Source organism: Montipora capricornis, chromosome 10 (assembly GCF_036669925.1).
Source record: "Montipora capricornis isolate CH-2021 chromosome 10, ASM3666992v2, whole genome shotgun sequence".
Classification (NCBI taxonomy): Eukaryota; Metazoa; Cnidaria; class Anthozoa; order Scleractinia; family Acroporidae; genus Montipora; species Montipora capricornis.
In genome coordinates this window covers 13,560,552-13,583,972 of record NC_090892.1, presented here as the reverse complement: position 1 = coordinate 13,583,972, position 23,421 = coordinate 13,560,552, and the positions used below count along the sequence as shown (strand labels likewise).

The window sequence follows — 23,421 nt, the reverse complement described above, 5'->3', positions numbered from 1 at the left end:
GTGAAATGGGTGAATTTTCACCCCTTTTTCTGAGCCCCCCTTCTTCCTTTTTGTTTTTGTTATCCCTCAAATATTGACCAGGCTGTAGTTCTGTTACATTATTACAAAAATTCACCCCCCATTTCAAAATCCTGGATCCACGCCTGAACTCTGGGTCTCGCAGTCTCTTTTTTTGAGCGGTTATGTGCGTCTCGCAGTCTCGTTTTTTTATACGAAGGTGTCAAACACTTTGAAGTCTCGGTCTCACAATCTAAAAAGTCAAAATGTCTCGGGCTTGCAAAGAAAAACGCTGGTCTCCCCGTCTCGCAAAGTCTCGCATTTACCATTCGCCTCCCCTAATAATGAAAATGGGAACATGACCATCGGCCAGAGCCACTTGGTCCTCTTAGCCATTAGATCAGATAAATTATACTTGGTTCTTTTGACTCAAGTTATGTATCCCTCCAAATACAGACCACAGAATTTCCCACCAGAAAGTGAGTATCCAGCCTGTGACAGCTAAAGGCACTGTTGCACTGTTCAATTTGTTGTGCACCCATCTCACGGATGCCATAGTGAGACAAGTTGCACAAACCAGTGCCCAATCATAGGCAAAAACCACTGCAGAAAGCTTCACATATCGTTGCAACAATTTTTTTAAGCATTGTGTGGTGTAACATCTGTCCTGCAACTTGTGTCACAACAGTTTGCATCACCAGCCAATGAAAATGTACCTTTACCCTCATGTGATCATCAAAAACAAAACAAGTTGCAAGAAACCTTAACTAGTGCAAAACCCATCAAGCAACATGTTTCACAATGTGAAAACTTTAGTTGCAACAAAATTGGGAGACAAGTCGCAAGAAAAATTTCCAAGTGCAACAGTGCCAAAGGGGTGTGGACAAGTCATACCAAATTAAGCAAAATCATATTTCAGTACAAGTCACTAGTCATACCAAAATGGTTGCACGAAAACCAAAATTCTTATAATATTGTGAAAACTTGGTCTGGAAACAAATAAGGAAGGATAAGTCAGAACAAAGATGAACTTGTTTAGGATTGTGTAGTAGTACTAGCAGGCGGTTCTGGAGATACATGTAAATATCAACTGAGCTAAACAATCTGCAGTTGTACTGACAATTCAATTATACAGTTAGGGCTGTTTGAATTTAACCTATTGCCATAAAGTGACTTTTTGTAACTGTGATTTAGCAAAATGTCTCCTTTTTCAAAATACTGCAGCAGCAACTTGAAGTGACAAAGGACTCATTTCCAGGGTCTTTCATCCTCCCATCCCAGAGGAAGCAAGGGAAGAAAGACCCTGGTTCAGGCTGGTCACATGTCTTAGTGAAAAACTTTCCACCTTGGGAGGGGTCCCCACTCACCAAATGTTGTTGCCGCAGGTATTTGAAGATTGAAGCGCTGGCTGAAGCTTGGGTAGAGCAATTGCCATGTTTTTCAGCAATCTTCAATGTCTGATATTGTAAATCTAAAGCCAAAACAAGTAAAGTGCTTGGAAGCTTTTTCCTTTTGGTAGAGACGTGGTTGCTGTCTTGCCTACAGGGTAGGGAAAATCTATTATAATTTTTTTCACCTATTGCCAGTGCTGCTCTTTGGTAAAATTTTCCCTTCTATAGTGAGCTCAGGAAAGACAAATAACGACTTTGCTGCCTGTCCCTCTGGTTTTTTTTTTGTCATCTCCCGCTCTTTGGGAGACATGTGACTAGTCTTTCTTCCCTCACTTCCTCTGGGGTGGGGAGATGTAAGACCCTGGGAACTAGGTTGTTTTCACTCCCCTTTCTGGGGCTTTGCATTGAAAAAGAGCAAGCCATGACTTGCATCAGTTCACAGTGGTTGGATTCAACCTTTTAGATGCTTAACATTATAACAAATGCACATTATTTGCCTCCAGGTTATACAAAAAATGCAATTAAGGAATAAAGTCACTTCAGGCTATTATAAAAATTAATATAAATACAGCCCTTCATTTTTTATCCCATATAAAATTATTTGGCCCTTCCAAAAAAAAAAATTAATGTCAAAAATCTCAGTGCACGGTGTTATTGGTTAGGAATGTGAAGACCACAACCATAAAATGATTATAGGTTCACTTTTGAAATTATGGTTCTTCTAGTTTGCGGTCCTCATATGGTGTAATAGAAGAAATCATGCCATAATACAGACGTCACTTCCTGAAAACTGAAAGTACTTGATTCAGTTTTTACACAGCTTTGAAAAATCAAATCACTCATCTCAGCTTCTAAAAGGAGATTTATCTTTTCCTATTATAAACATCACAAACAATAATATTAAAAATATCTGAATTCACAAGAATTATTTTTTTAATACTAAACTTTGTACAATGAACATGACTACAGTAATAACTGAACCTACAAATTAAATTGCATAAAATGCCATTGTTTATTTCCTTCTGGCATTTAGCCACACTGCTGGTTAATCGAAACAAAAAAAGTAGATGTTTACAGCATCTGCACAACAAAGATTCATTTGTTACACCACCGTGGCTGCCACTTCTAGTTTGTTTCCCTGTGATGTCAGGTGAAAAATTGGTCTAATTATAAATGGAGCATTTTTCATCACATTAAGGGTCAGGACCATTTTGATTTAGGGATTAATTTAAAAAGGAACCTTTATTGCTTAAAATGGAGATCAATTTCCAAAATGATTTGTCTCGTAGACCAAAATAGCAATTATCTACCCTATATTTTTTCATCAATAATATTATTGTGTGGGAACGTACATAATTTATGGAAATTAAGGGTATGGCAGAGGTAAAAATCTGTACAAGTTACACAAATTTCAACTGTTCAATTGTGAAATTCCTTAGAGATTTTAAACAAAAAATATAACTTTTGTGCTGACAATCAGACTTTTAATAAGAAAACCAAAATCAAGCAGCCTTTTGGCAGGTGTCCTGAACTCGATTGTGATTGGTCAATTTATAATCAACATTCTGGTAAAAAAATACATGTACTGTAATAATACATCCACAGTTCTCTGAATCAACAGTGTATATTTAACTCACAAGCCTCCCTTAATGTATCTTGTAATTTAAATTAAAAATACACGTTTACAAAGAGACCTTTATAATTGTATAACAATGCATGGGATGGGGGATGATGTGAGGGAAGATATTAAGTTTGAGCATGATTATGAAAAGAATACTTATTACAGCCCTAGCCCTCCCCTCCCTCCATCCAACTAAAACTGTACATACACCTTTCTTCAAGACTTTTGTGTTGGTGTGCAGCCCATACCTACAGTAGTAGGGATTTATAATTTAGAAAATACTCTTTATTTGGCTCCTCCCTAGTGCAGACCTCTTGTAGTTGTTATTCAATTACAAGATAAATATAGGTTTAATGCTACAGTAGAGAATTCTAATATTTATTGGGTTCAGTGTTTTGCAAGCTAACTAAAATGTAACCTTAAACTTAAAATGTTTTTGATAACCCTCTGCCTTTAGCTTGTGGCATTAGAAAAAAACACAACAGTTACATGTACTCTGTCAAATATTGCAACAACTATAGATCAATGACATCTCACCAGGCACGTTTTTGGCCAGTCCACAAAAGAAATTTTTACTTTCCAGAGGTCCAAAGACAGATGATAACAGCCTTACAGTATGAACTGCATCGCAAAAAGTTTGTTCAATTTGTATCACACGTACGTTGTTTGTGTGCCTTGAAGTAAGGTTGCTTCTTTCTTCCATTCTTCTTCAGTATCTGAATCGGAAAAGTTATCTTCTTCCTCTTGATCTTGATAACTATTTTCAATAGAGTCAACATTCCAATCCATGGAACGGGTCTTCTTGTGAGTAGGTTTCATTCCTGAATTCATAGGTGTCCTTGGCAATGATGCATAAGGCATCTTAGTGACTGTTTTCTCTTTGTCTTTGTAATTATCAATTCCATCTTCTAACGAATCCATGGAATTAGTCTTTTTATGTATACTTGTTAATTCCGGGTTTGACGGTATCCTTGCCAATGATGACCTTGATGGTGTTTCTAAACCAACCTCTGAGTATTTAACACGAACCTGCCACAACAAGTTATTGCAAATTAGTCAAAGAACTATAGCGGTAAATACCATCATAATTTGAAAGTTCCTCTTTCCTATAATGTACATGACTGTACTATTAATTTTACATCTTTACCCGATACCTCACCAATGGCCTGCTTGCAGGTGGTAGGTGGTGTAATCACAAAACATAATAACTAGACACCATAATTATTATTGAAAGCGCATGAGACAGGGTAGCCTGCATAGCAGCCGTTTCCTTTCCTTTTCCAAACGCTCGCGAAGGGGACGAAAACTGTGAGAGATTGCGAAAAATAAGGAGTAGGGGGAGGGGGTGAAGCTACCCCCTCCCCCTTCTCACTCACCCCGTCCCCAATTCTCTCTATTTTTTTGCTCAATCCAGGCACTCGCCTGCTTTATTGCTCGCTTGTCGGATATCCGCCTGGAAAAGGAAAGAAAACGGCTGCTACGCAGGCTAGAGACAGGGCTAGGCTGGGTGACAAAACAAGGGGTACCCTCTAGTTTTGTCACCTGTCCCAAATGTCCATGTATCCTACAAGCTTTATGGTGTCTAATGAGGTATAAAAGCAGATCTACCTCACCGACAAAGTGTAAGAGGCAGCAATTTAGAAAATCATTTTAAGCAGACACTAAAGATGTAAACAAGTAGTTCCAAGTAGAAGTGATTTGATGGTTTCAGAAAGCATCCATCACCACCAAACCCTGCAGGCAAAGTTTTTACTTCTAGTGTTATTACTGATTCAATGGAATCAAGCAACACAAAAATAAAATTAAAATTAGGAAATCAATGCTGGAACACGTAATAAATTATCAATTTTGCTGGTGATCACCAAGTCTTTTTCTTGTAGACTAATAAATATTATTTTTGCTCGTCTGTTTTTCAAAAGAAACAAGTTCTAAATGTTGGAGTCAGTTTAAACAATCAGTGTGTAAGATGCAGACAACAGAACTTTGTCTCGAGATAATGCAAATGAGCTGTGACAGCAACAATGCTCTCAACAAGTATCCTTGAGTCACTATTGAAAAAAAATATTTCTTGAACACTGCTATTGTTTGAAGGACAAGAAGCCGCCAGGACTACACTATAAGTCTGCCACCTATGTCTTCTAAAGGCTATGTTGGTTCTGAAGTGAACTGAGCTTAATCAGTCAAAAAATGTCCCCTCAATTAAATCATTGACTCCAGGGAGTGAGACTTGACAGATTTAACTCTGTCAGATTACACCAGATGATTTTATTCGACAACTGGGGGTGTCCTACTGTAGCTAAGGGCGCCTGAAAAGTCAATGGGTTAATGTATTTGACATTAACATGTACTGCTTATTGTCGCATGAAATATGAGCTATTGAGGAATAGGTAATTTGACACACTTTTTGTGCCCGTGGTCATGCTTGAGTGAATGTACATGGATGCGGGCTTTGAAAACTGACCCAAACTTAGCCTTTAAACTGAACTCAGTGTTTTTTAATTCTACTTTCATTTTGCCAACAGATGTGAGTCAAGTACCTTTAGCATGATGTCCATTTATTTTTCCTGTTATTCTCACACATGTCTAATACGCCGCATAAATAGGATTCATGGTACTTTGCACAAACGTCACAAGGTGTCTCCTTAAGCCTAAAAACGTCATGTAAAGTAAACACCCGCATACAGTATAAGAACACTGATTTCAGGTTTCAGGCTGATCGGATTCAATTCTTCTTTAAGGGGTGCTTAGTGAGAAATCAGCCTAAAAGTGACCTTAATTTTCTAATTTAAAATTGGTTTCAGAAATACCTACTTCAAAATTAATATTATACATTACAAGAGGTTTAATTAACATAATTATAGTGTACAATGCTTTTTTTGCAATAGATATTATTGATTTTCCTGTCTACAGAGATCGTCACGCAAGCTCACATTCCACAGACATTCTCCAGGTCAAATAAACAAGGAAAAAAATCACCAGTTGACCATAATATTTTTATTTTCAAAGACTGGGTCAACTTCTTTGCCTGCATTAAAAAACATTCAACAGTAATTTCCTCGCAAGGGAAAGAAAAACAGAAGAAAACTATTATCTTTATATGCGATTGATCAGCTTGTTTGTGTTGAAATTCCCATGGCACTGTGCTCAAAACTTTTGCCCAGTAATAGAAAAGATGAGATCTTCTGAATTAAACGAAACATTAAAAAATCACAAATGTTGAAATCTCTTAGTCATCAAGTGTAAGTGTACGTTCAGGGCTACAAGTAACTCGAAAATACATGCAGGCTCCAAATAATTTATCACTGTTCCTTGTTATCCTATTGTATTTTTTTTAATGTATAATTGTAACATTAAATTTTTTTTTCTGGTAATAATTCTAGGTGTGAGTCAATAAGATTGTCAGCAACACTACTTTAATTTTGCTGACTGGTAAACTTGTTGATTATATTCCGCTAATCTGTGTCTGTTGATTTCACTGATAGCTTTGTAATAAAATTAATGCAATAAGTGAGAGGGAAAACAAAGCTGAAAAGCCTTTTCAAATCCTCACGTAACTAACTGGGTGGAACACAAAAATAAAAAGGTCTGTTGGAAGCGTGCTTGAATTTCAACAAATGAGCCCCAAAATTGGCAAGAATTTGTGACACTGATGAATAATAACGCAGCTTCTATTTTCCAAAACGATGGAATTACCTGGTAATAAAATTAATAACCTCAACTAGGAGAGTGAATTTTTGACTTTGCAGAAACAATGGTCATCCTCAAGAGTTGGACCATTGTGATCTTTGTGTTGAATTCACACAATTCTTGTCGAACTTCATAACACTTCAAAGGAAAAAAAAAAGCAAACTACATGTAGAGCAGAGGGGTTGGCGCAGTGGTAAGATCTCTGCCTTCCAACCCTAAGGTCCCGGGTTCCATTCCCGGTTCTGCCGAGACTGGAATATTTGGCGACCTTCTTTCCCGCTAAAGTTCACTCAGCTTTCCATCCTTCCGAGGTCGGTAAAATGAGTACCAGCATGCATGGACTGCTTAGAAGCGGCTGCCATTTGCCCCTGTATATGCTTCCAGTCCGCTAGGGGTAAATTGATCATTGTAAAGCGCCTTTGAGACGTTTGTGATAAAGGCGCTATATAAATGCACCACTTTACTTTTTTTACTTTAACAAAACAACAATCGGGTGTCTCGAAAACAAAGACCCCAAGACCCCACTGTTTTTTGGTCATGGCAACTTTTCTTATTCACCGCACAAATTTATGTTGTTTTCATGTCGCAAATTTCGTTGCTGATGGCAAGTGTTTTTTATTCTCAGTCAACACTTCCTAAAAACTTCCTTGTACTCTTCCTTAAACTGTGTATCAATATTTATTTACTTTTGCATCAATAGTTGTTTTGCATAAAGCAAGCTAACAAAATCATTCTGTACCTTACTTAGTTCGCAATTTTGAGCATTACATGTAAAATAAAATTTCTGCCCTATTTTCTATCAGCAAGTCATATATTTTGAGGTCTCCCATCCAGAATAATAATAATAAATAAATACTAAACCCCGCCGGACAGGGCTTAACTTCAGTGAACTTTTGTCATGGAAACTGTAAAATGCTCAGAGTACACGCTTAAACTTGATGTGAAAAAGAAGATGAACTTCATGTCAGCCTCCAAGCCAATGTTTGTCGATTCTCAATCTTTCTGGGTTTCTTATTTTACTAGTAACTACATGTCTTCTCAGGGGGTTATTTACCGAAGACACCTACCATGGCACTATAATAATTTACAATACCAAAACATTATCATGTACTATTAGAGCTACATAATTATTACGTCCTGGAAAACAAAACACAGAGCTCTCAGTTGACAGTTACGGAACGAAGCACTGTGTCAAGTTACTGCACTACCGCACGTACGCAATGCCTACCTATTTTTAGTCAAATGAAGTCGTTGGTTGTCTGAACAACGGACAACCCAGCCAAAAAAATTGAAAATGTATTACATATTAAGCAGCACCCAACTCACTCGACAGTTTTCTGTTGTCCATGTCGATAGGAGTATGAAGTTAACAATATTGTTAATCTGCTACAGTTGAGCATTTTCCCGTGTTTTGAATACCTGTGGCTTTTACAAAAAATTGTAAGATAGGAAAATTCACTTGTACATGTAGCTGGTGATGGAGATCAAAGATTCCATTTTAAAAATGCTGACAAAAAAAACACAGGCCCACACTTAGAACTACGGGACACTCAAGCTCCAATGCCATGCAATTGCATCTCAACACGGTGTGCATTTAATCGTAGGGGTTTCCCAAAGGTAATGGACAACCAAGCATTTATCAGGGCAACCAAATTTACAGGTTTAGTTGCTGGTCTTTGAAACAGGGACAGTCTGGAATGTTATTAATTGCCAGCACTGCTGTTATAGTTACCATGCTGTATTGCTTCCTTGTTCTAATACCCTTTCCATTTATGTCAAGAACACATTTTATTTATCGGGCTGAATTTGTTCTTATTATTATTTTATAAATTATGATGCTTTACGTGCCAAATTTCAACATGATGTTCTTAACTAGTCCACTTGTCTGTATATGCCTGCAGGTGTTTACTGTTACACTGTTACTAGTAACTAAAAATGCGAATTTCATCATGGAGTTGTACTGGACAATCCTCTTTATCACTGTATTAATTTAGTGCTTATTAGCGTTATTAATATTTTTGTGATTGGATGTTTATTTTGGCAAACCTCACTGATTTCCACATTGTTCAGAAGATTATCATTGATAATAAACAATAATCAAATAAATTATTTATTCAAATTAAAAGAAAAGAATCATCAAAAGGGTAATCCTGAGTGTAAAATTATGAATGGCAAATTAAGTAAATTTTTTACATACTGTAAAGTTAAGTAACATTCTACTCATACCATAAAATCTGCTGGGAAAATCTTTTCCTTGGAATCTTTGTGTGCTTTGTCCAAATGGTCTCTTCCAATACTAAAAGACCGTAAATTAGAATCCAGCTCAAGTGTTTTAAGTGTTGGTTCATCCTCAAAGATTTCTTTTGTCACCGCTGCTTGACTGACAAAAAATGTGTTAAACCAAAACTGAAACATCCTTTCCTACAAGAAATAAGACAGTATCATTAATCATGAATTCAAAACAAATTTGAACAGTTACTGTAACAAAAGAACACATCCCAGTCAATGTCACACACTTCAACAGCCTACTTGCGCATTGAGCATGTGATAAGATTGCCTTGCAGTGAGTGTTAATGGAAAGTTTTGAACTTGTTTTCCTGCCTTTGGGGCTCCTAAACCTTCTCACAACTTGAATGTACATTTTGTACTTATTGCAACTTAACGTTCTGCCAAAAGGCGACTTCAGTTTTTTTTATTTCAAGCCCTGGGATGAGACAACACTAGCACTCTGATGGACAAGGATAATGCTCTAAGGGATACCCGGTAAGCCCAAAAGTGACTAGACTTTTATGGACAATCATGAATCCAACTCCCAAGACTTTTGTCCAGGATTGTAGTTTGGTGATCTGGGAACTTCATTAAAAAAAACTTTAGTGTAGTTACATTGTATCCCACCTTTTTAAACACGTCTTTGTGAAAGAATTCTACTTTGACATCACCACAAATTGGAATTGGTTGGGTCAGGTCAAAAGCAAATCCTTCACTGGTTTTCTTTCCCTAAAACATGCAACAACTAAAAATCAATAATCAAGTAATTACATATAAACAACAAGAATAATAATGACGAACTTTAAGAGTCAAGTCTTCTAGCACTGGGGCACTACAAGGGGACAATGCATATTGAAATCAAATTGCATTAACTCAAATCAAGTCAAATGTTGGTTGCCAAGAGTTTTGTTAGCTATCCAAAGTACATTGCTTGCCTTAAGGGTTGACGACCGGGCACTTTAAGCCACTTTATTGTTAATGTGCCAACGTTGTTGATCACAGACAAACATTTTGCCCCAACATTCAGCAAAATGAAAAAGGTTGGCACAGCATTACCAACCAATACAACACAGTGGTCAACATGAATTACATGTAGCAGAGGCTCAGTTGACAATAACAACAATTACCTAGTTTATGGTTATTATTCAAAAGTAGTACATGTACCTGAATTCAATGAAAACACAATACTTCCTGGCATAAAGTTTTAAATTTTTACACAGATTAATGTAAGTACAGTATCACTTTTAATTATGCACATGTGGAGGTAATAGAGTCTATTTCAGATGTGAACCTTAAACTGTGAGGAATGCTGTGTCATTTTATGCTCATGGATTTCGGGTTTTAATACCATACCTCATTTGTTTTTGATTGGTATAACTTCACCTTCTGTTGCCAAATTATGTAAAATGGATCTGAAAGTAAGTAATCAGTTTACAATTAAGTTAATGTACATGTACAATAAACTTGTTTCAACAGAATTAACAAGATTATAAAAGGAATAATTAATAGTTACATTCGTAGAGCTTGGAGCTGTTAGTATTGCACTGCTGCATCTTCACAGCTCTTGAGTGTCAAAAAGTTGCAAAATATTTATTGTGCACAGGCATTATTTATCTGTAGGTAATTTTGTTGAATCTGAGTTTAATTTTTAATTATTCATGTACCTCTTCCATACCATCTGTCATGTCCCTGAAATACTTAACAATTATTTCATGAGCACGCGTTGGATATGAGATGGTAAATAGCCAACGAGGTGCTACGCGCCAAGTTGGCTATAACCAGTCTCATATCCAACAAGCGCGAATGGAATAATTGTTTTAATAAATTCCTTAAACTCTAAAAATTTGGAATTACGAAATACGAGTGAAAAAAGATGGAAAATCCGAGCGAAATTGAAAAAAACTTGACGAACATGCGATGTTGTGTAATAGGCTTGTGGTCAGACAGACGTAGGCTCATCACAAAAACATTTCTTGCTTTTTTGGCATCTTCTAAATGTCGGAATTGATCCAAAGTTTCTACAAAACAAGTTTTTTTCATTTTTGGCTTTATTCAGTGAGGAATTTGGCTTTCCGGTGAAAAAGGTTTTTAGCTCAGCAACGCTTAGTGCAATCATTTACCATATAAGGTCACACTAAGGTATATGAGCTGATAACCGAGATTGAGTGAACCAATCAGAGCACGCGAGATGCATTATCTGAGGTTGAAAATTTAATAAATGTAACTATGTCATGTTTCCCAAAAAAATTGCAGTCCCCTGATTCCCTATGAAATCTACAAATTCCCAGAAGAATTGAGTTCTTCTCCCGAAACAGGCCTTGTTACAGTTGTTACCCCCCGTAAGCTGTAAATGCATACAGCCCTGCCAGTTTTTACTTTAATTTGTCTTTATAGTGAATAAATTGTCTTTATAGTGGATTGTCATAACCCATGATCAGCTGGCTGTACATTGTACATCAGTGCTCGAAATTAGCGGTCATTAATTTTAAATTAGTTTTATTCAAAAAGGAAGACACAAAGTGGTTACCGTAATAACCCAACCACATTCACAGCACCATATTGTGTACAACTAGTTTAATGTACAGAATACGTCTAGGCATGCAATGCATACAAAACCTCTGTTGATACTACACTTACTACAAGTGGTGTTTTGGAATGAAGGTGCAGGCGACATTTCAAAGCTTTTGAGAAGCACCATCGTTCGAGTGTATTTCAGCTCATGCCTTAATAAATGGTTGTAATACAGAACATATCTCCTCTGGCTTGGAATTGTCACTCCTTTAGCATTTCTTGTGCGTGCATCACCATAGTACTTGAGTGCCTCTGTGCTTTCAGAGAAGTGGTTGTTGTGAAGTAAATAAGAGCAAATCATGACACCAGTCCGTCCCTAAGGAGTAAAAAATGCAACAAACATTGCCATGTATTGTTAAATAACACTACTTCCAACACTACTTTTCCCAACAAAGTCAAAACTAAAAAATAAGCTTGGTGGACACACAAGAAAACATATGCCACCAAACTACCCCATTTTCAGCACCTGTGAATGTTGTTTTAAAAGACCTGAACTCACCAAGCCCTTTGAGTTAAAAAGAACAAGTGGGAGAACTATTAATTTTTTCAATAGTCAGTTCTGTTGTGAGGAGGTCAAATGTTCAGAACACTTTTCAGCAATTTCAATGCACTTATTTTTCAAGGTGGAAGCATTAAAATGTGAAAATTCGTTTCTATTTCCCATGAGGAGAATTTTGAATTCAAACATTGATTCAGAAGCGACTTTTCCTGTCCATGTTATACAAGTAGTGGTCCATGCTTTTAGCTGTGCACAAACATGTAAACTGTATCGAGGTATGGATGCACTTGAAACGTTTTGAGACACTCAAGAGGTTATAGTTCCTCTCAGGTATCACCTTGAGCAACTCTTAATAAGCTTCTGCTGTGCTCTCAAAACTTTCAGCATTTATCCATAATACTCGATAATTATAATAATGAACACTAAACGTGAACCAATTGTTAATTATCAAACTTCTATGACGCTGATGAATGAAAGGTGTATTATTTTGATATTGAGTGGGGAATAGTGCAGAAAAAGAAAACTAGCCTGGGGATACTTGGAACATATTAATTTCAAAATTTAGGGTATTGGTCATCATGCTAAAATTCTTCTTCTATCATCGATCTTTTTTGTGGGTTTTCACCAAATTAATGTTGTACTATATGGATGACCTGCAACCTGTTGTTGTTCCATATAATTTTATTATATTACCTTGCCAGCTTTGCAATGAATGAAAGCTACATTTTCCTCATCTTCCTTCAGAAAGAAATCCACATCATCACAAAATGGTCTAATCAGCTCAAAAGGAGGTGCATTGTGGTCATCGAAAGGATACGTGGCCACTGAGGAAAATTAAAAGAAAAATTCAATCAGGTTGGTTGGAGCAATAGACTCTTGTGCAAGGATTAGCTGGTGGGTTCAACCTTATCTATACCCCCCCCCCCCCCCCCACCACAACACCAGCAGCCAGGTGATCTGATGATCAGCTCCCAATGTCAGTTGCTTCATAGCTCAATTGGTTAGAGCGTCGCACCGGTATCACGAGGTCACGGGTTCAAACCCCGTTGAAGTCCTGAATTGTTCAGGCTTCTTTATGCAATTGCGAAAATTGCATTCATAACTGCGAGGATCATAGGCATTAGGTGTTGTTTTCCAAACTCCCTGCAGTATTGCCATCGCCAAAACTCAACAGATCATTACCTGTCTACCACATTTCTCGTTACTGAATGAACATTCAAGTAGCCTCGGCAAGATCTAACCTCGCTTTTGCCATGTTGAATTCGAAAATAAGGCTGCACAAGGTTGTGGGATACGGCTTCAAAATTTTTCTCCCCAGTCCTCCAAATTACGTCACCAGATCACCTAGATAGCTTCACTTGATATGTACAGTACATGTATCGTATCATGAGAAAAAATTGCAGCCCTGATGCCTGGGTTCCGGGGATTGCCAGCCATTGGACTTTTTCTTGGTCCAGGGGCTTGCTGGCCAGCTTCCATTGGAAGCCCTTGGACATCCCAGGCACCCAACCTCCATTGCGCGATGTAGTTGTTGATCTCACTTCATACAGAGTCGAATCTATGGGTGCGTCTCTTAGAAGGGAAAGTACTAACTAACAGTCAGTAGCCCAACATTGTAATCACCATTAAATTGAAAGATCCAGCCTACTTTATGTATTACTATTACTACATGTTACATGTAACTTGTTAATGTTCACTGACCTCTGTTCTGGAACTTGGCAGGATCATAATGCCTTTCGGAGCACCTGAGAACAACAAACACATTTAATAATATTATGTAGCTGCACAATGCAAGCATTCAAACACTGCAATCTTTTGGCAAGTTACATGGCGAAGAAAAACCACTTCCCTTCATTGTATAAAGACGAAACTTGGTCAACTTATACTTCTGGAAGGTAGCGATCGATTGGGCCAACAAAAGAGGTATGTGACAATTTGATTGTAGAAGCACTTTATAATTAAAGGGTTGCATTCTGTCAACGACCTTGGAAGAGATTGTACATGTACTATTGTTACTCACAAGTTGTACACTTTGTAATGATCCTTGTGTCTTGCCTCCAGAAATCTAGGAACAGTAAAGAAGACAAGAAACTTAAATAATAATTTCACTACTGGCTGGACGTGACCAGTACTATCCAAGTCATGGAAGTATACGGTAGATTACAACAATCTTCATGTTTCAAGTTTCATATTTATTTTTTGAAAACAAATTTATGTTTGCAATTATTATTACCAGTATATGCTAGAAACGAGTGGCAGTGCTAATTGAGGGGTGGAGTGTAGTGACATAAATGAGACAGGAAACTTACAGGGCACAAAATTAGGATAAAAGGAACTCATTGATACAAAATGTGATTACAATATAGACAGTCAACAAACACAAGTTATATAGCTACATAAATAGAGGATACTTCACGGAGGCAAGAAGATATGAATTTTATGTTCGAGTGACAAGAACATTATCTTATCAGGGAGCACAGCAAATGAGTAGTTGTTGTTGTTATTGTTGTTGTTGTTTATATTATATGGACAATAAAATACACATGGTAGAGATTGAAAAGATTAAAGCAGGGTTTAATACAATACTGGGTGTTAAAGGCCCAACTTCACCCAAAAGTCATTGCAGTCGTTTGCTTTTGTTTTTCAAATGACGACTTGTCCAAATACGTGATGTGATTGGCTAAAGGCACTTAGGCGAATCACGCGGGAAACAACATGTCAGATATTTAGGTAATTTCGTGTTACACAAAATTCAGTCACGGTGCACAATGACTTTTGAGTGAATGTGGGCCTTTAATTAATAGAAACAAAAAAAGGCGGGAATTGTGATGTTGTTGGTCAATATGACCACTCGTGTTTACATATGAAAATTATACCACTTGGTTCCTGGATGTGGTGCTCCTTTATACTATAACTCCTCTAAATGTTTCATTAATAATTTACAATGATCTTTAGCTGCTGGTTCTACTGTTGCATTGTGTGCAATTTCCCCCCCCCCCCCCCTCCCAGCCCAGCCTTCTCGCACCTTCATCACTCGAAATCTTGCACTCTCCGCAACAACAGAACTTCCAGCTATGCAGGCTAAAGACTTTGATGCTGCCTGTCCTCTATCAGCTACTAAGGACCCTAAGATCTACAACAGCGACTTCAACGAAAACGTCACCTTAAAATATCACTTTGCTTTATCAAAATTCTTTTGCGGTTATTCTATCTCGTTCACTTCTTACAATTTGGGAGAAGTATATCATAAAAATAAATTGGTACGAGCAGTTACAAAGTCAAAATAGAGAATGAAAGATTCTCTGTTGCATGCTCATGATGTCGTCAAAATCTCAAATTTGATAATTTCACGTCGTCCTTATGCAGAGTACTGCATGAATCCATCCTAAAATCCGTGCTGCACGTGCAGCATGATTATTTATGCTCTTTTAACCAATGATATTATTGTTTTGCGCCGTTGTTGTTGCCGTTGCCGTCGTAAAATCTTAAGCTCCCTACTGTAATGCTAGGATTTGTCTACAATGTTCTAAGCTCACTACTGGTAATTTACCTTATGACTTCTTCAATATGATTTCTGTAAACTCCTTCAAGATTCTCAGATGGGAATCCCATAGCAACAATGTTTGGTTTGATGTCTTTGGAAAGGTTTACAAGTTAAAGAAAATTCATATCTTTATCTGTTTGCAGTAGTTAAATGTTAACCTTCTAAGAGGGCAACTCAACCCATTGATCCCTGACAGTGACATTGTCTAATGCCAGACGATTTTACTCGTCATGTCCCCATTAAGATTTCACTGTCTGAAGTCAGAGATTTTACTTAACAATAAATTGGGTCCAACCCCTTAGGTACATATACGTTAACAACGATACTATATCTTAACTCATGACCCAATAAACACTGTCTAACTCCAGAAGATTTTACTTGTCAAATAGGGAATCCCTTGTTCATGAAAGAATTCAATATTACAAGTATAACTTTGAAGCAAGGCAGTGGAGGCAGCCTGTCCAGTGATTTGGGCTCTGTATTTACATACAGATACTCTGTGATAAATCACACCTGTAGTTACTCTGGGATTAAATTCAATTCTGATTACCAACTGGAGTTGTCTTCAGTGGTGTAAAATTACACTCCACAACAGTTTGTTAATTCCGGAACGGTTGTTGTACACGCACTCTCATCAGTGAATAGCTGTGTTTAGATGAGAGAAGCATGGCTGACATCACACAAATGTTGATTGGTTATGTGAGCATGTATCAAGAAAATCTGTTTCACTCAAGAAGTAAAAAAAAAACCAGCATTTTCCTTCATTTATCGAATTATCTTTGACAATTACGCAAGCCCTCCCCTGCGTCTCGGGTTTGCATAACTGTCTCGAATTCGTTCAACTCCTCCTCGTGTTTAAATGAGGCTATGGAAACACGGAAAATGTCCTCTATTTCTTAAATGGAGAATGAACTTTACTTATTAAGTGTCAATTGTATTTAGTGTTGGGGCACTAATAATTATTGGGGAAACCTGAAGGGCCCAGAGAAAAGCCTCTTGGGGGAGCCGAGTAGAGAACCAACAAACTCAACCCACATGTGACACTAGGTCTATAAATCAACCCAACTACGTACATTGATGGAAGGTTAGAGCTCTCACCAGTGCACCATTCCTGCACCCTAAACATTGCACCCTGAATAGAGTGTTTATTTAAATTATAAATTTCAGTAAACAGTCCCATAAGCTAAATGGGAGATAAGTTATTTACTTTCCTTTTTTAAATGTCTTCTTGTTTCAAAACAAAGTACTCATTGTGTAAAGGGGGTAGTTTCTAAAGAAACTGTGTTGCTGGGTCGGTGGGGAAGAAGTATACAAAAATTTGGTTTTATCAACGGAGTTGATAATGTAAATTGGCCACTGTACAGAGATTCTAAAAGCTGAGGTTTCGAGCGTTAGCCCTTCGTCAGAGCAAAGGGCTAACGCTCGAAACGTCAGCTTTTAGAATCTCTGTATTTACATTATCAACTCCATTGATAAAATCAAATTTTTGTATACTCATTGTGTAGTCTATTGATTTCTTCATTGTTACATCAGTCAACTGTGTGTAAAGCCCCGTGCAAAAGGGGACAACAGTTTTAGGAGTTGTTAAGTCTGTTTGCATGAGGCTCAAGACAGTGTACTTCGTTGACCATTCTTTTGTTTAAGTTCTATCTTTCACCTTCAATATAATGTATTAGCTAAATATTCGTGACGTGTGTAATCCTAATTACCAGATTACCTGTAGCTTTCATCAAAGGCAATTATGTTCATCAAATATTAACCTAATTAAAGTTAAACGTCATTCAAAATTGAAAACTGAAGATTTAGAAGACTTTGGTGAAAATGAAAGTTGAAATCAGCTTGGACATTTAATAAATCTTAAAATGCTCCGAAATATAGCCGGAAGCTGAAATCACAACTTAGAAACCAAACATGGATTTCTGTACACTGTATTTGATCTCCAAGTAACAAAAGCAATAACTGGGATAATTTCACCACATAAAGTACCATGATATCTCACTTGCTGACGTTATGCAACGACAGATAAAAGAGATTGATCAACTGCGATTTCCTAGAATGACCATGAAATCATTAAAATAAACCAAGGTTTTCCAGTGCATTCGTAAAATCATGTGAATAATTGTTTTCGACGAGAAACTGACCTTGAAACTTTGCGTTCCATAGGCCTTGAGCGTTAGGCTTCAACTGGGAAACATGATCCCAAATAAAAGGTAAAAGACCACGAAATTACTATAATAATATGACTGAACTTTGCTTTGATGCTGAAACGAACGCGAAGCAAATTATTGTTTGTGCGATAATTTAACTAAGTCAAATGGATATATATCCCGACAATTCCTTCCCAAACAAGGATACATGTTAAATCTAGATCAAACCCATACTCCTGAAATCGCCGCTTCTTCTTGCTAACGAGAGCTTTGAAGTACGACATAGCTTCAACACTAGGTCGAAAAAGTGACACGTACCACCAGAATAAATCCTCTTCGCAAAAGGGCCACAGTTCTTTAGCTTAAGCCTCGCTTCCACTGATTCATATCCTGTGACTCGGATATAAGTCAGTAAGTCTGGAATAGTGAAATATCCTTTGCAATCAACAGAGATCGAGCTAAATACGAAGGAACAAAAAACACACTCTCTACCATGTTCGTTGCATGCCGAAGGTCTCTTGCCCAAATAAGGTTGGAAGACAGGAAACTGGGGAGAATCCCGTAAATCCTCGTAAAGACCCGTGTACTGCCTTCAAATTGTTCAAAAAGGATACAAGTTAAATCGAGATCAAATCCGCCTTCGGTAAAACGGATTTTTTGCTTGCTGACTCGGTGTTTTAGAAATTCGAGAATGGATCTCATGTGGATCGCACAACTAGACAGAACAAAAGAAAACAAAGTCAAGCGAAGTTAAAAGTCAAAATGTCTAAATGATATCCGCTTAGGATATTTTTAGTATCTATTACTTGACACTCTTTGCCTAGAACTTTCGTTTCTAAAATTGACTCGCGTCCTTGCTAAGGGTAACGACGTACGTCAACCGCCAAGATGCCAAAAGTGCAGCACGCAGTAACATAATTTTAATCACGAAAACTTCTTTGTCAGCTGGTATTTTAACCAGCAGGCCTTGCTCTCGTTAACTGATGTACATTGCAGCCGGACTTCTATTTTGAATTCTTTCATTCATCAGGCCCGAGTTGGTCGACGTATGGTTACCATGAACCTATAGGTTTTGATATCTCTTAACCAACGGTTAGCGCTAACCAGGCTTCGAGCAACCGTTCCCTGCTGTCAAGCACAACCGACTGAGAAAGAAGATTAGCTCAATTGAAATATATATATATTTTTTAAATCTAATAACGAGGAGCAAAAAGCCGATTAATCTAAATCGCAAAACGTTTGTCACGGCGGTCGAAAGTAAAATTGTCATTGAAAAACCCTTAGCGGTGCAGTTAGGATAGTAGATAAAGCCCCTGAATAGACATGCATTTTCGATTAAGATCTGTTGAACAACCCAAAAAATTCAGTAACCGGCGGTATATTACCTTAATCCAGAAGAACACCGTGTTCTCTCAGAGATTGGGGCTACTCGAGTTTCCATCATCAACTAATTCTGTACGCAATTGTTTAGAATTCGAAGTACTTTGGGTGATAATGGTCCTATGTCGATTTCACTCGAAATATATTCATCCTTATAACAAGGGTTTTTTTCTATAAAAGTCGTGTAGCTATGACGAAACTAGAGGTCATCTGTCTAAAATAGTTTGGATAAGAAACAAATGCATTGATGAAGTGACAAAACTTCCGGTTTAGCACGGGTCCCAAATGTTACCAGTTTAGCTCGACATCCGGTGTCCTTTCAGTCTCGCAATTTCCTCTTTACCAGGTTCCCCTTATAAGGAAAAAATAAGGTAATGTGTGCACCAACAAATAGAGCTGATGCTGACACTAACTAAAGCCAAAATATTCGAGCTTGAACGTTTCCATTGGTCAGTCAACTGTAACGGTCAGTACTAAATTAATTCCCTCATTAAAGACCACTTACTTTTCATTCCATTCGGACGGTCAGAAAGGTGGAAGAAAAAATATGATCGACTTGGGACAAAAAATTAACAGATTCTGAGTGGAGGCCGGGTATCCGAGATTTTACCATCCAGGACTCGCACGTCACCAGAAACGTCATTAAACGTTTTACATTTCGGAATTTCCTCTGTATGTGATTATTCCACTTTTGTTGAAACTGACCGAACTATCCAGAAACTGAATTGGGAGAACGATCCCCAAACTAAGACAGCAATTGAAAATATGCAGTCATGCGTCCAAGATTTCCTTGGAACTCGACATTCAGTCATTACGTAGTTTGCTGGGCTGCTGCATGGGAAATTATCAACCTGCTATAATTAAATAGTATTGTTTAGTGGAGCTGTTGATGTCTTTGCGTCCGTGGAAGATCGTATGGTCCTTATTATTTTTTATACCGGGAAAAAGCTTACCGGGTGCCACACAGAAGCGCACACTGGCAGATACGTTGGTGTATTGAATCGTACTCGGCTCCAAAAGCTCAGTGAAAATTACCAGCAGTTACCGTCTGCCGAATTGAATCCTCCTCTTGTAAGACGTGACTGAGCGTGTTTATGCCTCTCTCGTAGCAACTGAATTTTTCTCATTTTATACCAAATTTTCTCGGAGATTTCTTATGCAAAACGTGACGATGCGAGAACGCAGGAGCGAAACCGATTTAAAAACTGAAAGTCATGATTCGTGCTTGTCTTGCGTGGGTCGCGCACCATATATTTCAGTTTACAAGAATCTTTGTGGTCTTATTTAAACGGCTTGCCATACATATTTATTTGGCACACCGTACTGAAAGCAAATCGACTCATACGTTGGTTTTTGAGGAGACGGGAAGACTGGATTACCCAGAGAAAAAGTTCTTGGAGCAGAGAGGAAAACCAACAAACTCAACCCACAATGTGTTACACCGGCCGAGTCTAGGAATTGAACAAGGGTCACATCAAGATGCAAGTTGGTGTGAAGCAAGTGCTCCCAGCACTGCACAAACCTTTTGCTCACAAAGAAACTTATTTTTCAGAGAATATTTGTTTCTCAAGAAACCCACAATCTTAAAAATCTTGGGTGAAGAACTGATCCATTTCCAGATTTTCTAAATAAACGCAACTTTTGTCTTAGGCTTGTTTCAGCTCGTTCGGCTTTGCGTTTCACTGAATTACGAAAAAAATCCCCTTTGAGAGAAGATATTTTAAGAAGCTTTAGACTTCGCAGGTTCCTCTTTTATTAGCTACAAAGTCGTTTGACAATCTTTTCCCCTTTTCAATCTGTATTGATTTGGAAATTTTGACTGACAGCTTACCGCGTTTCTGATTGGTCGATGACGAATGCGATAGATGGTACGGAAGTTACATATAACAAATAAAACAGCGTATGAACTTGCTCGTGCATTTGGTGATTTATGGTCATTCGTGATGTTTTGAAGGTCTCAAATCGAACTCGTCTCCGGCTCTTGCAATTTCGAGAACTTTCAAAACATCACTCGTGCCCATAAATCACGAACAAATGCACTCACGTTCATTACGATTTCGTTTACAAATGCTTTGGGACCGCATTGAACGCAATTTTTAAATAATGAAGCTCCACTTCATTCTCGTCCCTGGATGCAGCGATTGCGATTTTTTCGAGCAGCACCGGGAATATCTTCTGGTTTGGTTCGAACCAGGAAGTCCACGAATCGTGAATTTGCGGCTTTTCTTCGAGGTCTCAGAAATTTGTTGTCATGTGTCCCACTAAGGCGCAGCCGATAAGTCGGAAGTGTCACCCGCCCCAACCCCCCTTAGGGAGGACACAGCAAGTTACTTCCACCTTGGCCTCCCTAAGGTGGGTTGGGCGAGGAGACCGGCTGACACTTCCGACCAACGTATGGTCAAATTGCATTTGGAACACCGCATATTTTGAAACTGATCTCCAACAGCTTCTTACTAACCAAGCACGAGGGCCGTACTGGGGAATATTGGCCCGAGGTCGTGGCGCGAGGTCCGTACAAAAACGACTGAGGGCCAATATTCCCCAGTACGGCTCGAGCCAGCACGGTTAGTAAGTAGTTTATTATATGGCTTTTTAATTACCTTTTGCTTTGTTTTTGCAAGCCCGTAATCGGCTCGTGGGCATTACGGGAGAATAATGCCCTACAATTCAGTCACAATTAGCCAATCAGAGCGCGCGTTATATCGCCTACAAACACAAGCCATATAATAATAACAGAAACCCACAAGGGTTGAAACGTGTAACGGCCCCTTGTATTCTGGGAAACAACCTTGTGACTATGCAATTTGCTAAGTACCATATTTGGAACAACAAATATGGTACTTAGCACTGAAACATTCAACCAATCAGTTCGCACTGAATATTCGGAAGCTGTGAACGCGCGTTACACGTTTCAACCCTTATGGGTTTCTGATAACAATCAATAATGCAAATTTTACTTCTTTTAAAAAACTATATGAGTTATCACAACTCAGGTAAACTTGGCCGAATCAATCAGTTTACAAATATTCACACTTGAAAAGCATTTTAGAAACCACCAAAGATTCCCAAGGTTTTCAGTAATAGATTTGTCAAAACCAGTCAACTGATAGAAACCCACTAGAACTTCGACAATGCCGGGGTCCCATTACTGATTATTTGTAGTGATTTTATACGGCTGAATTCAAATATTATTTAACAGTGTAGCTGAATTTAATTTGTCGAAAGCAACAATTTGGAACAAAAACTACAAAAACATTCGAGTTATTTGAAAACCGACTATGATCCAAAGGAAAGAGGGTCATTTAAAGTCATTCAATTACACACCCGCATTGCGGAGACGTTTCTAGACCAACATTCCTCCTTGCATGGCCTGCGCGGAGTTGTATTTAATTTCTTATGCCCCATTGTAACTTTTAATAGGCACATGGATACCATCAAAACAACAGGATCGTTAACCAGTAATTCCCAGTTCTTTGCCTTGCGGTTTCCATTCATGCAGTTTGCCGATTCTGAGATGCATTCGACGTCACATCTCTGGTAACATTTCTCTCCCTACTTATTCTAGGCATCAACCTACTCTTTTCTGCTCCCAACCAGAGAGATGACGGTTGAAATTCAGTCCACCTCGTTTTACTATATATTCAGCTTCTTGTTGTAAGAAAAATAAATAAACATTACTTTTCAGTGGCCGAATTAACTCCGTGATGAATCTTGGGTTGGGCGAGGAGACCAGCTGACACTTCCGACCAACGTAAGGTCAAATTGCATTTGGAATGTCCACAGCTTACTACCGCATATTTTGAAAACTGATCTCCAACATTAATCAATAATGCAAGTTTTACTTCTTTTAAAAAACTATGAGTTATCACAACTCAGGTAAACTCGTCCGAATTAATCAGTTTGCAAATATTACTCTTGAAAAGTATTTTAGAAACCACAAAGATTGCCAAGGTTTTAATAGATTTCTCAAAACCAGTCAACTGATGGAAACCCACTAAAATTTCGACAATGCCCGGGTCCCAATACTGATTATTTATACATGTAGTGATTTTATACCGCTAAGTTCAAATATTATTTAACAGTGTAGCTGAATTTAATTTGTCAAAAGCAGCAGTTTGGAAGAAAAACTACAAAAACATTCGAGTTATTTGAAAACCGACCATGATCCACAGGTACTAGAGCGGGTCATTTAAAATCATTACACACCCGCATTGCGGAGTAGTTTCTAGACCAACATTCCTCCTTGCTTGTACTGCGCGGAGTTTTTTTTAATTTCTTATGACCCATTGTAACTTTTAATAGGCACATGAAAACCA

At 38.0% G+C, this 23,421-nt stretch overlaps 1 protein-coding gene across 4 annotated transcripts in view; it reads right to left on the bottom strand.

Annotated features, from left to right (window-relative positions):
- The window catches only part of LOC138021410 (phosphatidylinositol 3,4,5-trisphosphate 3-phosphatase and dual-specificity protein phosphatase PTEN-like), a 40,638-nt gene extending 21,300 nt beyond the window's left edge, over nucleotides 1-19,338 (bottom strand). The window contains exons 1-11 of one of the 4 annotated variants that reach the window (XR_011126368.1): nucleotides 19,111-19,338; nucleotides 18,340-18,440; nucleotides 15,585-15,669; nucleotides 14,055-14,099; nucleotides 13,736-13,779; nucleotides 12,728-12,858; nucleotides 11,602-11,851; nucleotides 10,318-10,376; nucleotides 9,592-9,693; nucleotides 8,923-9,117; nucleotides 3,258-4,038 (exon numbers count right to left, since the gene is read on the bottom strand). Coding sequence is in view for 2 of the 4 variants with exons in the window: in XM_068868273.1 (XP_068724374.1) it covers nucleotides 3,661-4,038; nucleotides 8,923-9,117; nucleotides 9,592-9,693; nucleotides 10,318-10,376; nucleotides 11,602-11,851; nucleotides 12,728-12,858; nucleotides 13,736-13,779; nucleotides 14,055-14,099; nucleotides 15,585-15,669; nucleotides 18,340-18,440; nucleotides 19,111-19,169 (1,449 nt within the window). In the remaining 2 variants the exon portion in view is untranslated. Of the gene's footprint in view, nucleotides 1-2,302; nucleotides 4,039-8,922; nucleotides 9,118-9,591; nucleotides 9,694-10,317; nucleotides 10,377-11,601; nucleotides 11,852-12,727; nucleotides 12,859-13,735; nucleotides 13,780-14,054; nucleotides 14,100-15,584; nucleotides 15,670-17,933; nucleotides 18,250-18,339; nucleotides 18,441-19,110 lie in introns of those variants that run through there. The other 3 variants (XM_068868273.1, XR_011126369.1, XM_068868274.1) reach the window with 3 other exon arrangements.
- Nucleotides 19,339-23,421: the final 4,083 nt, after the last annotated feature.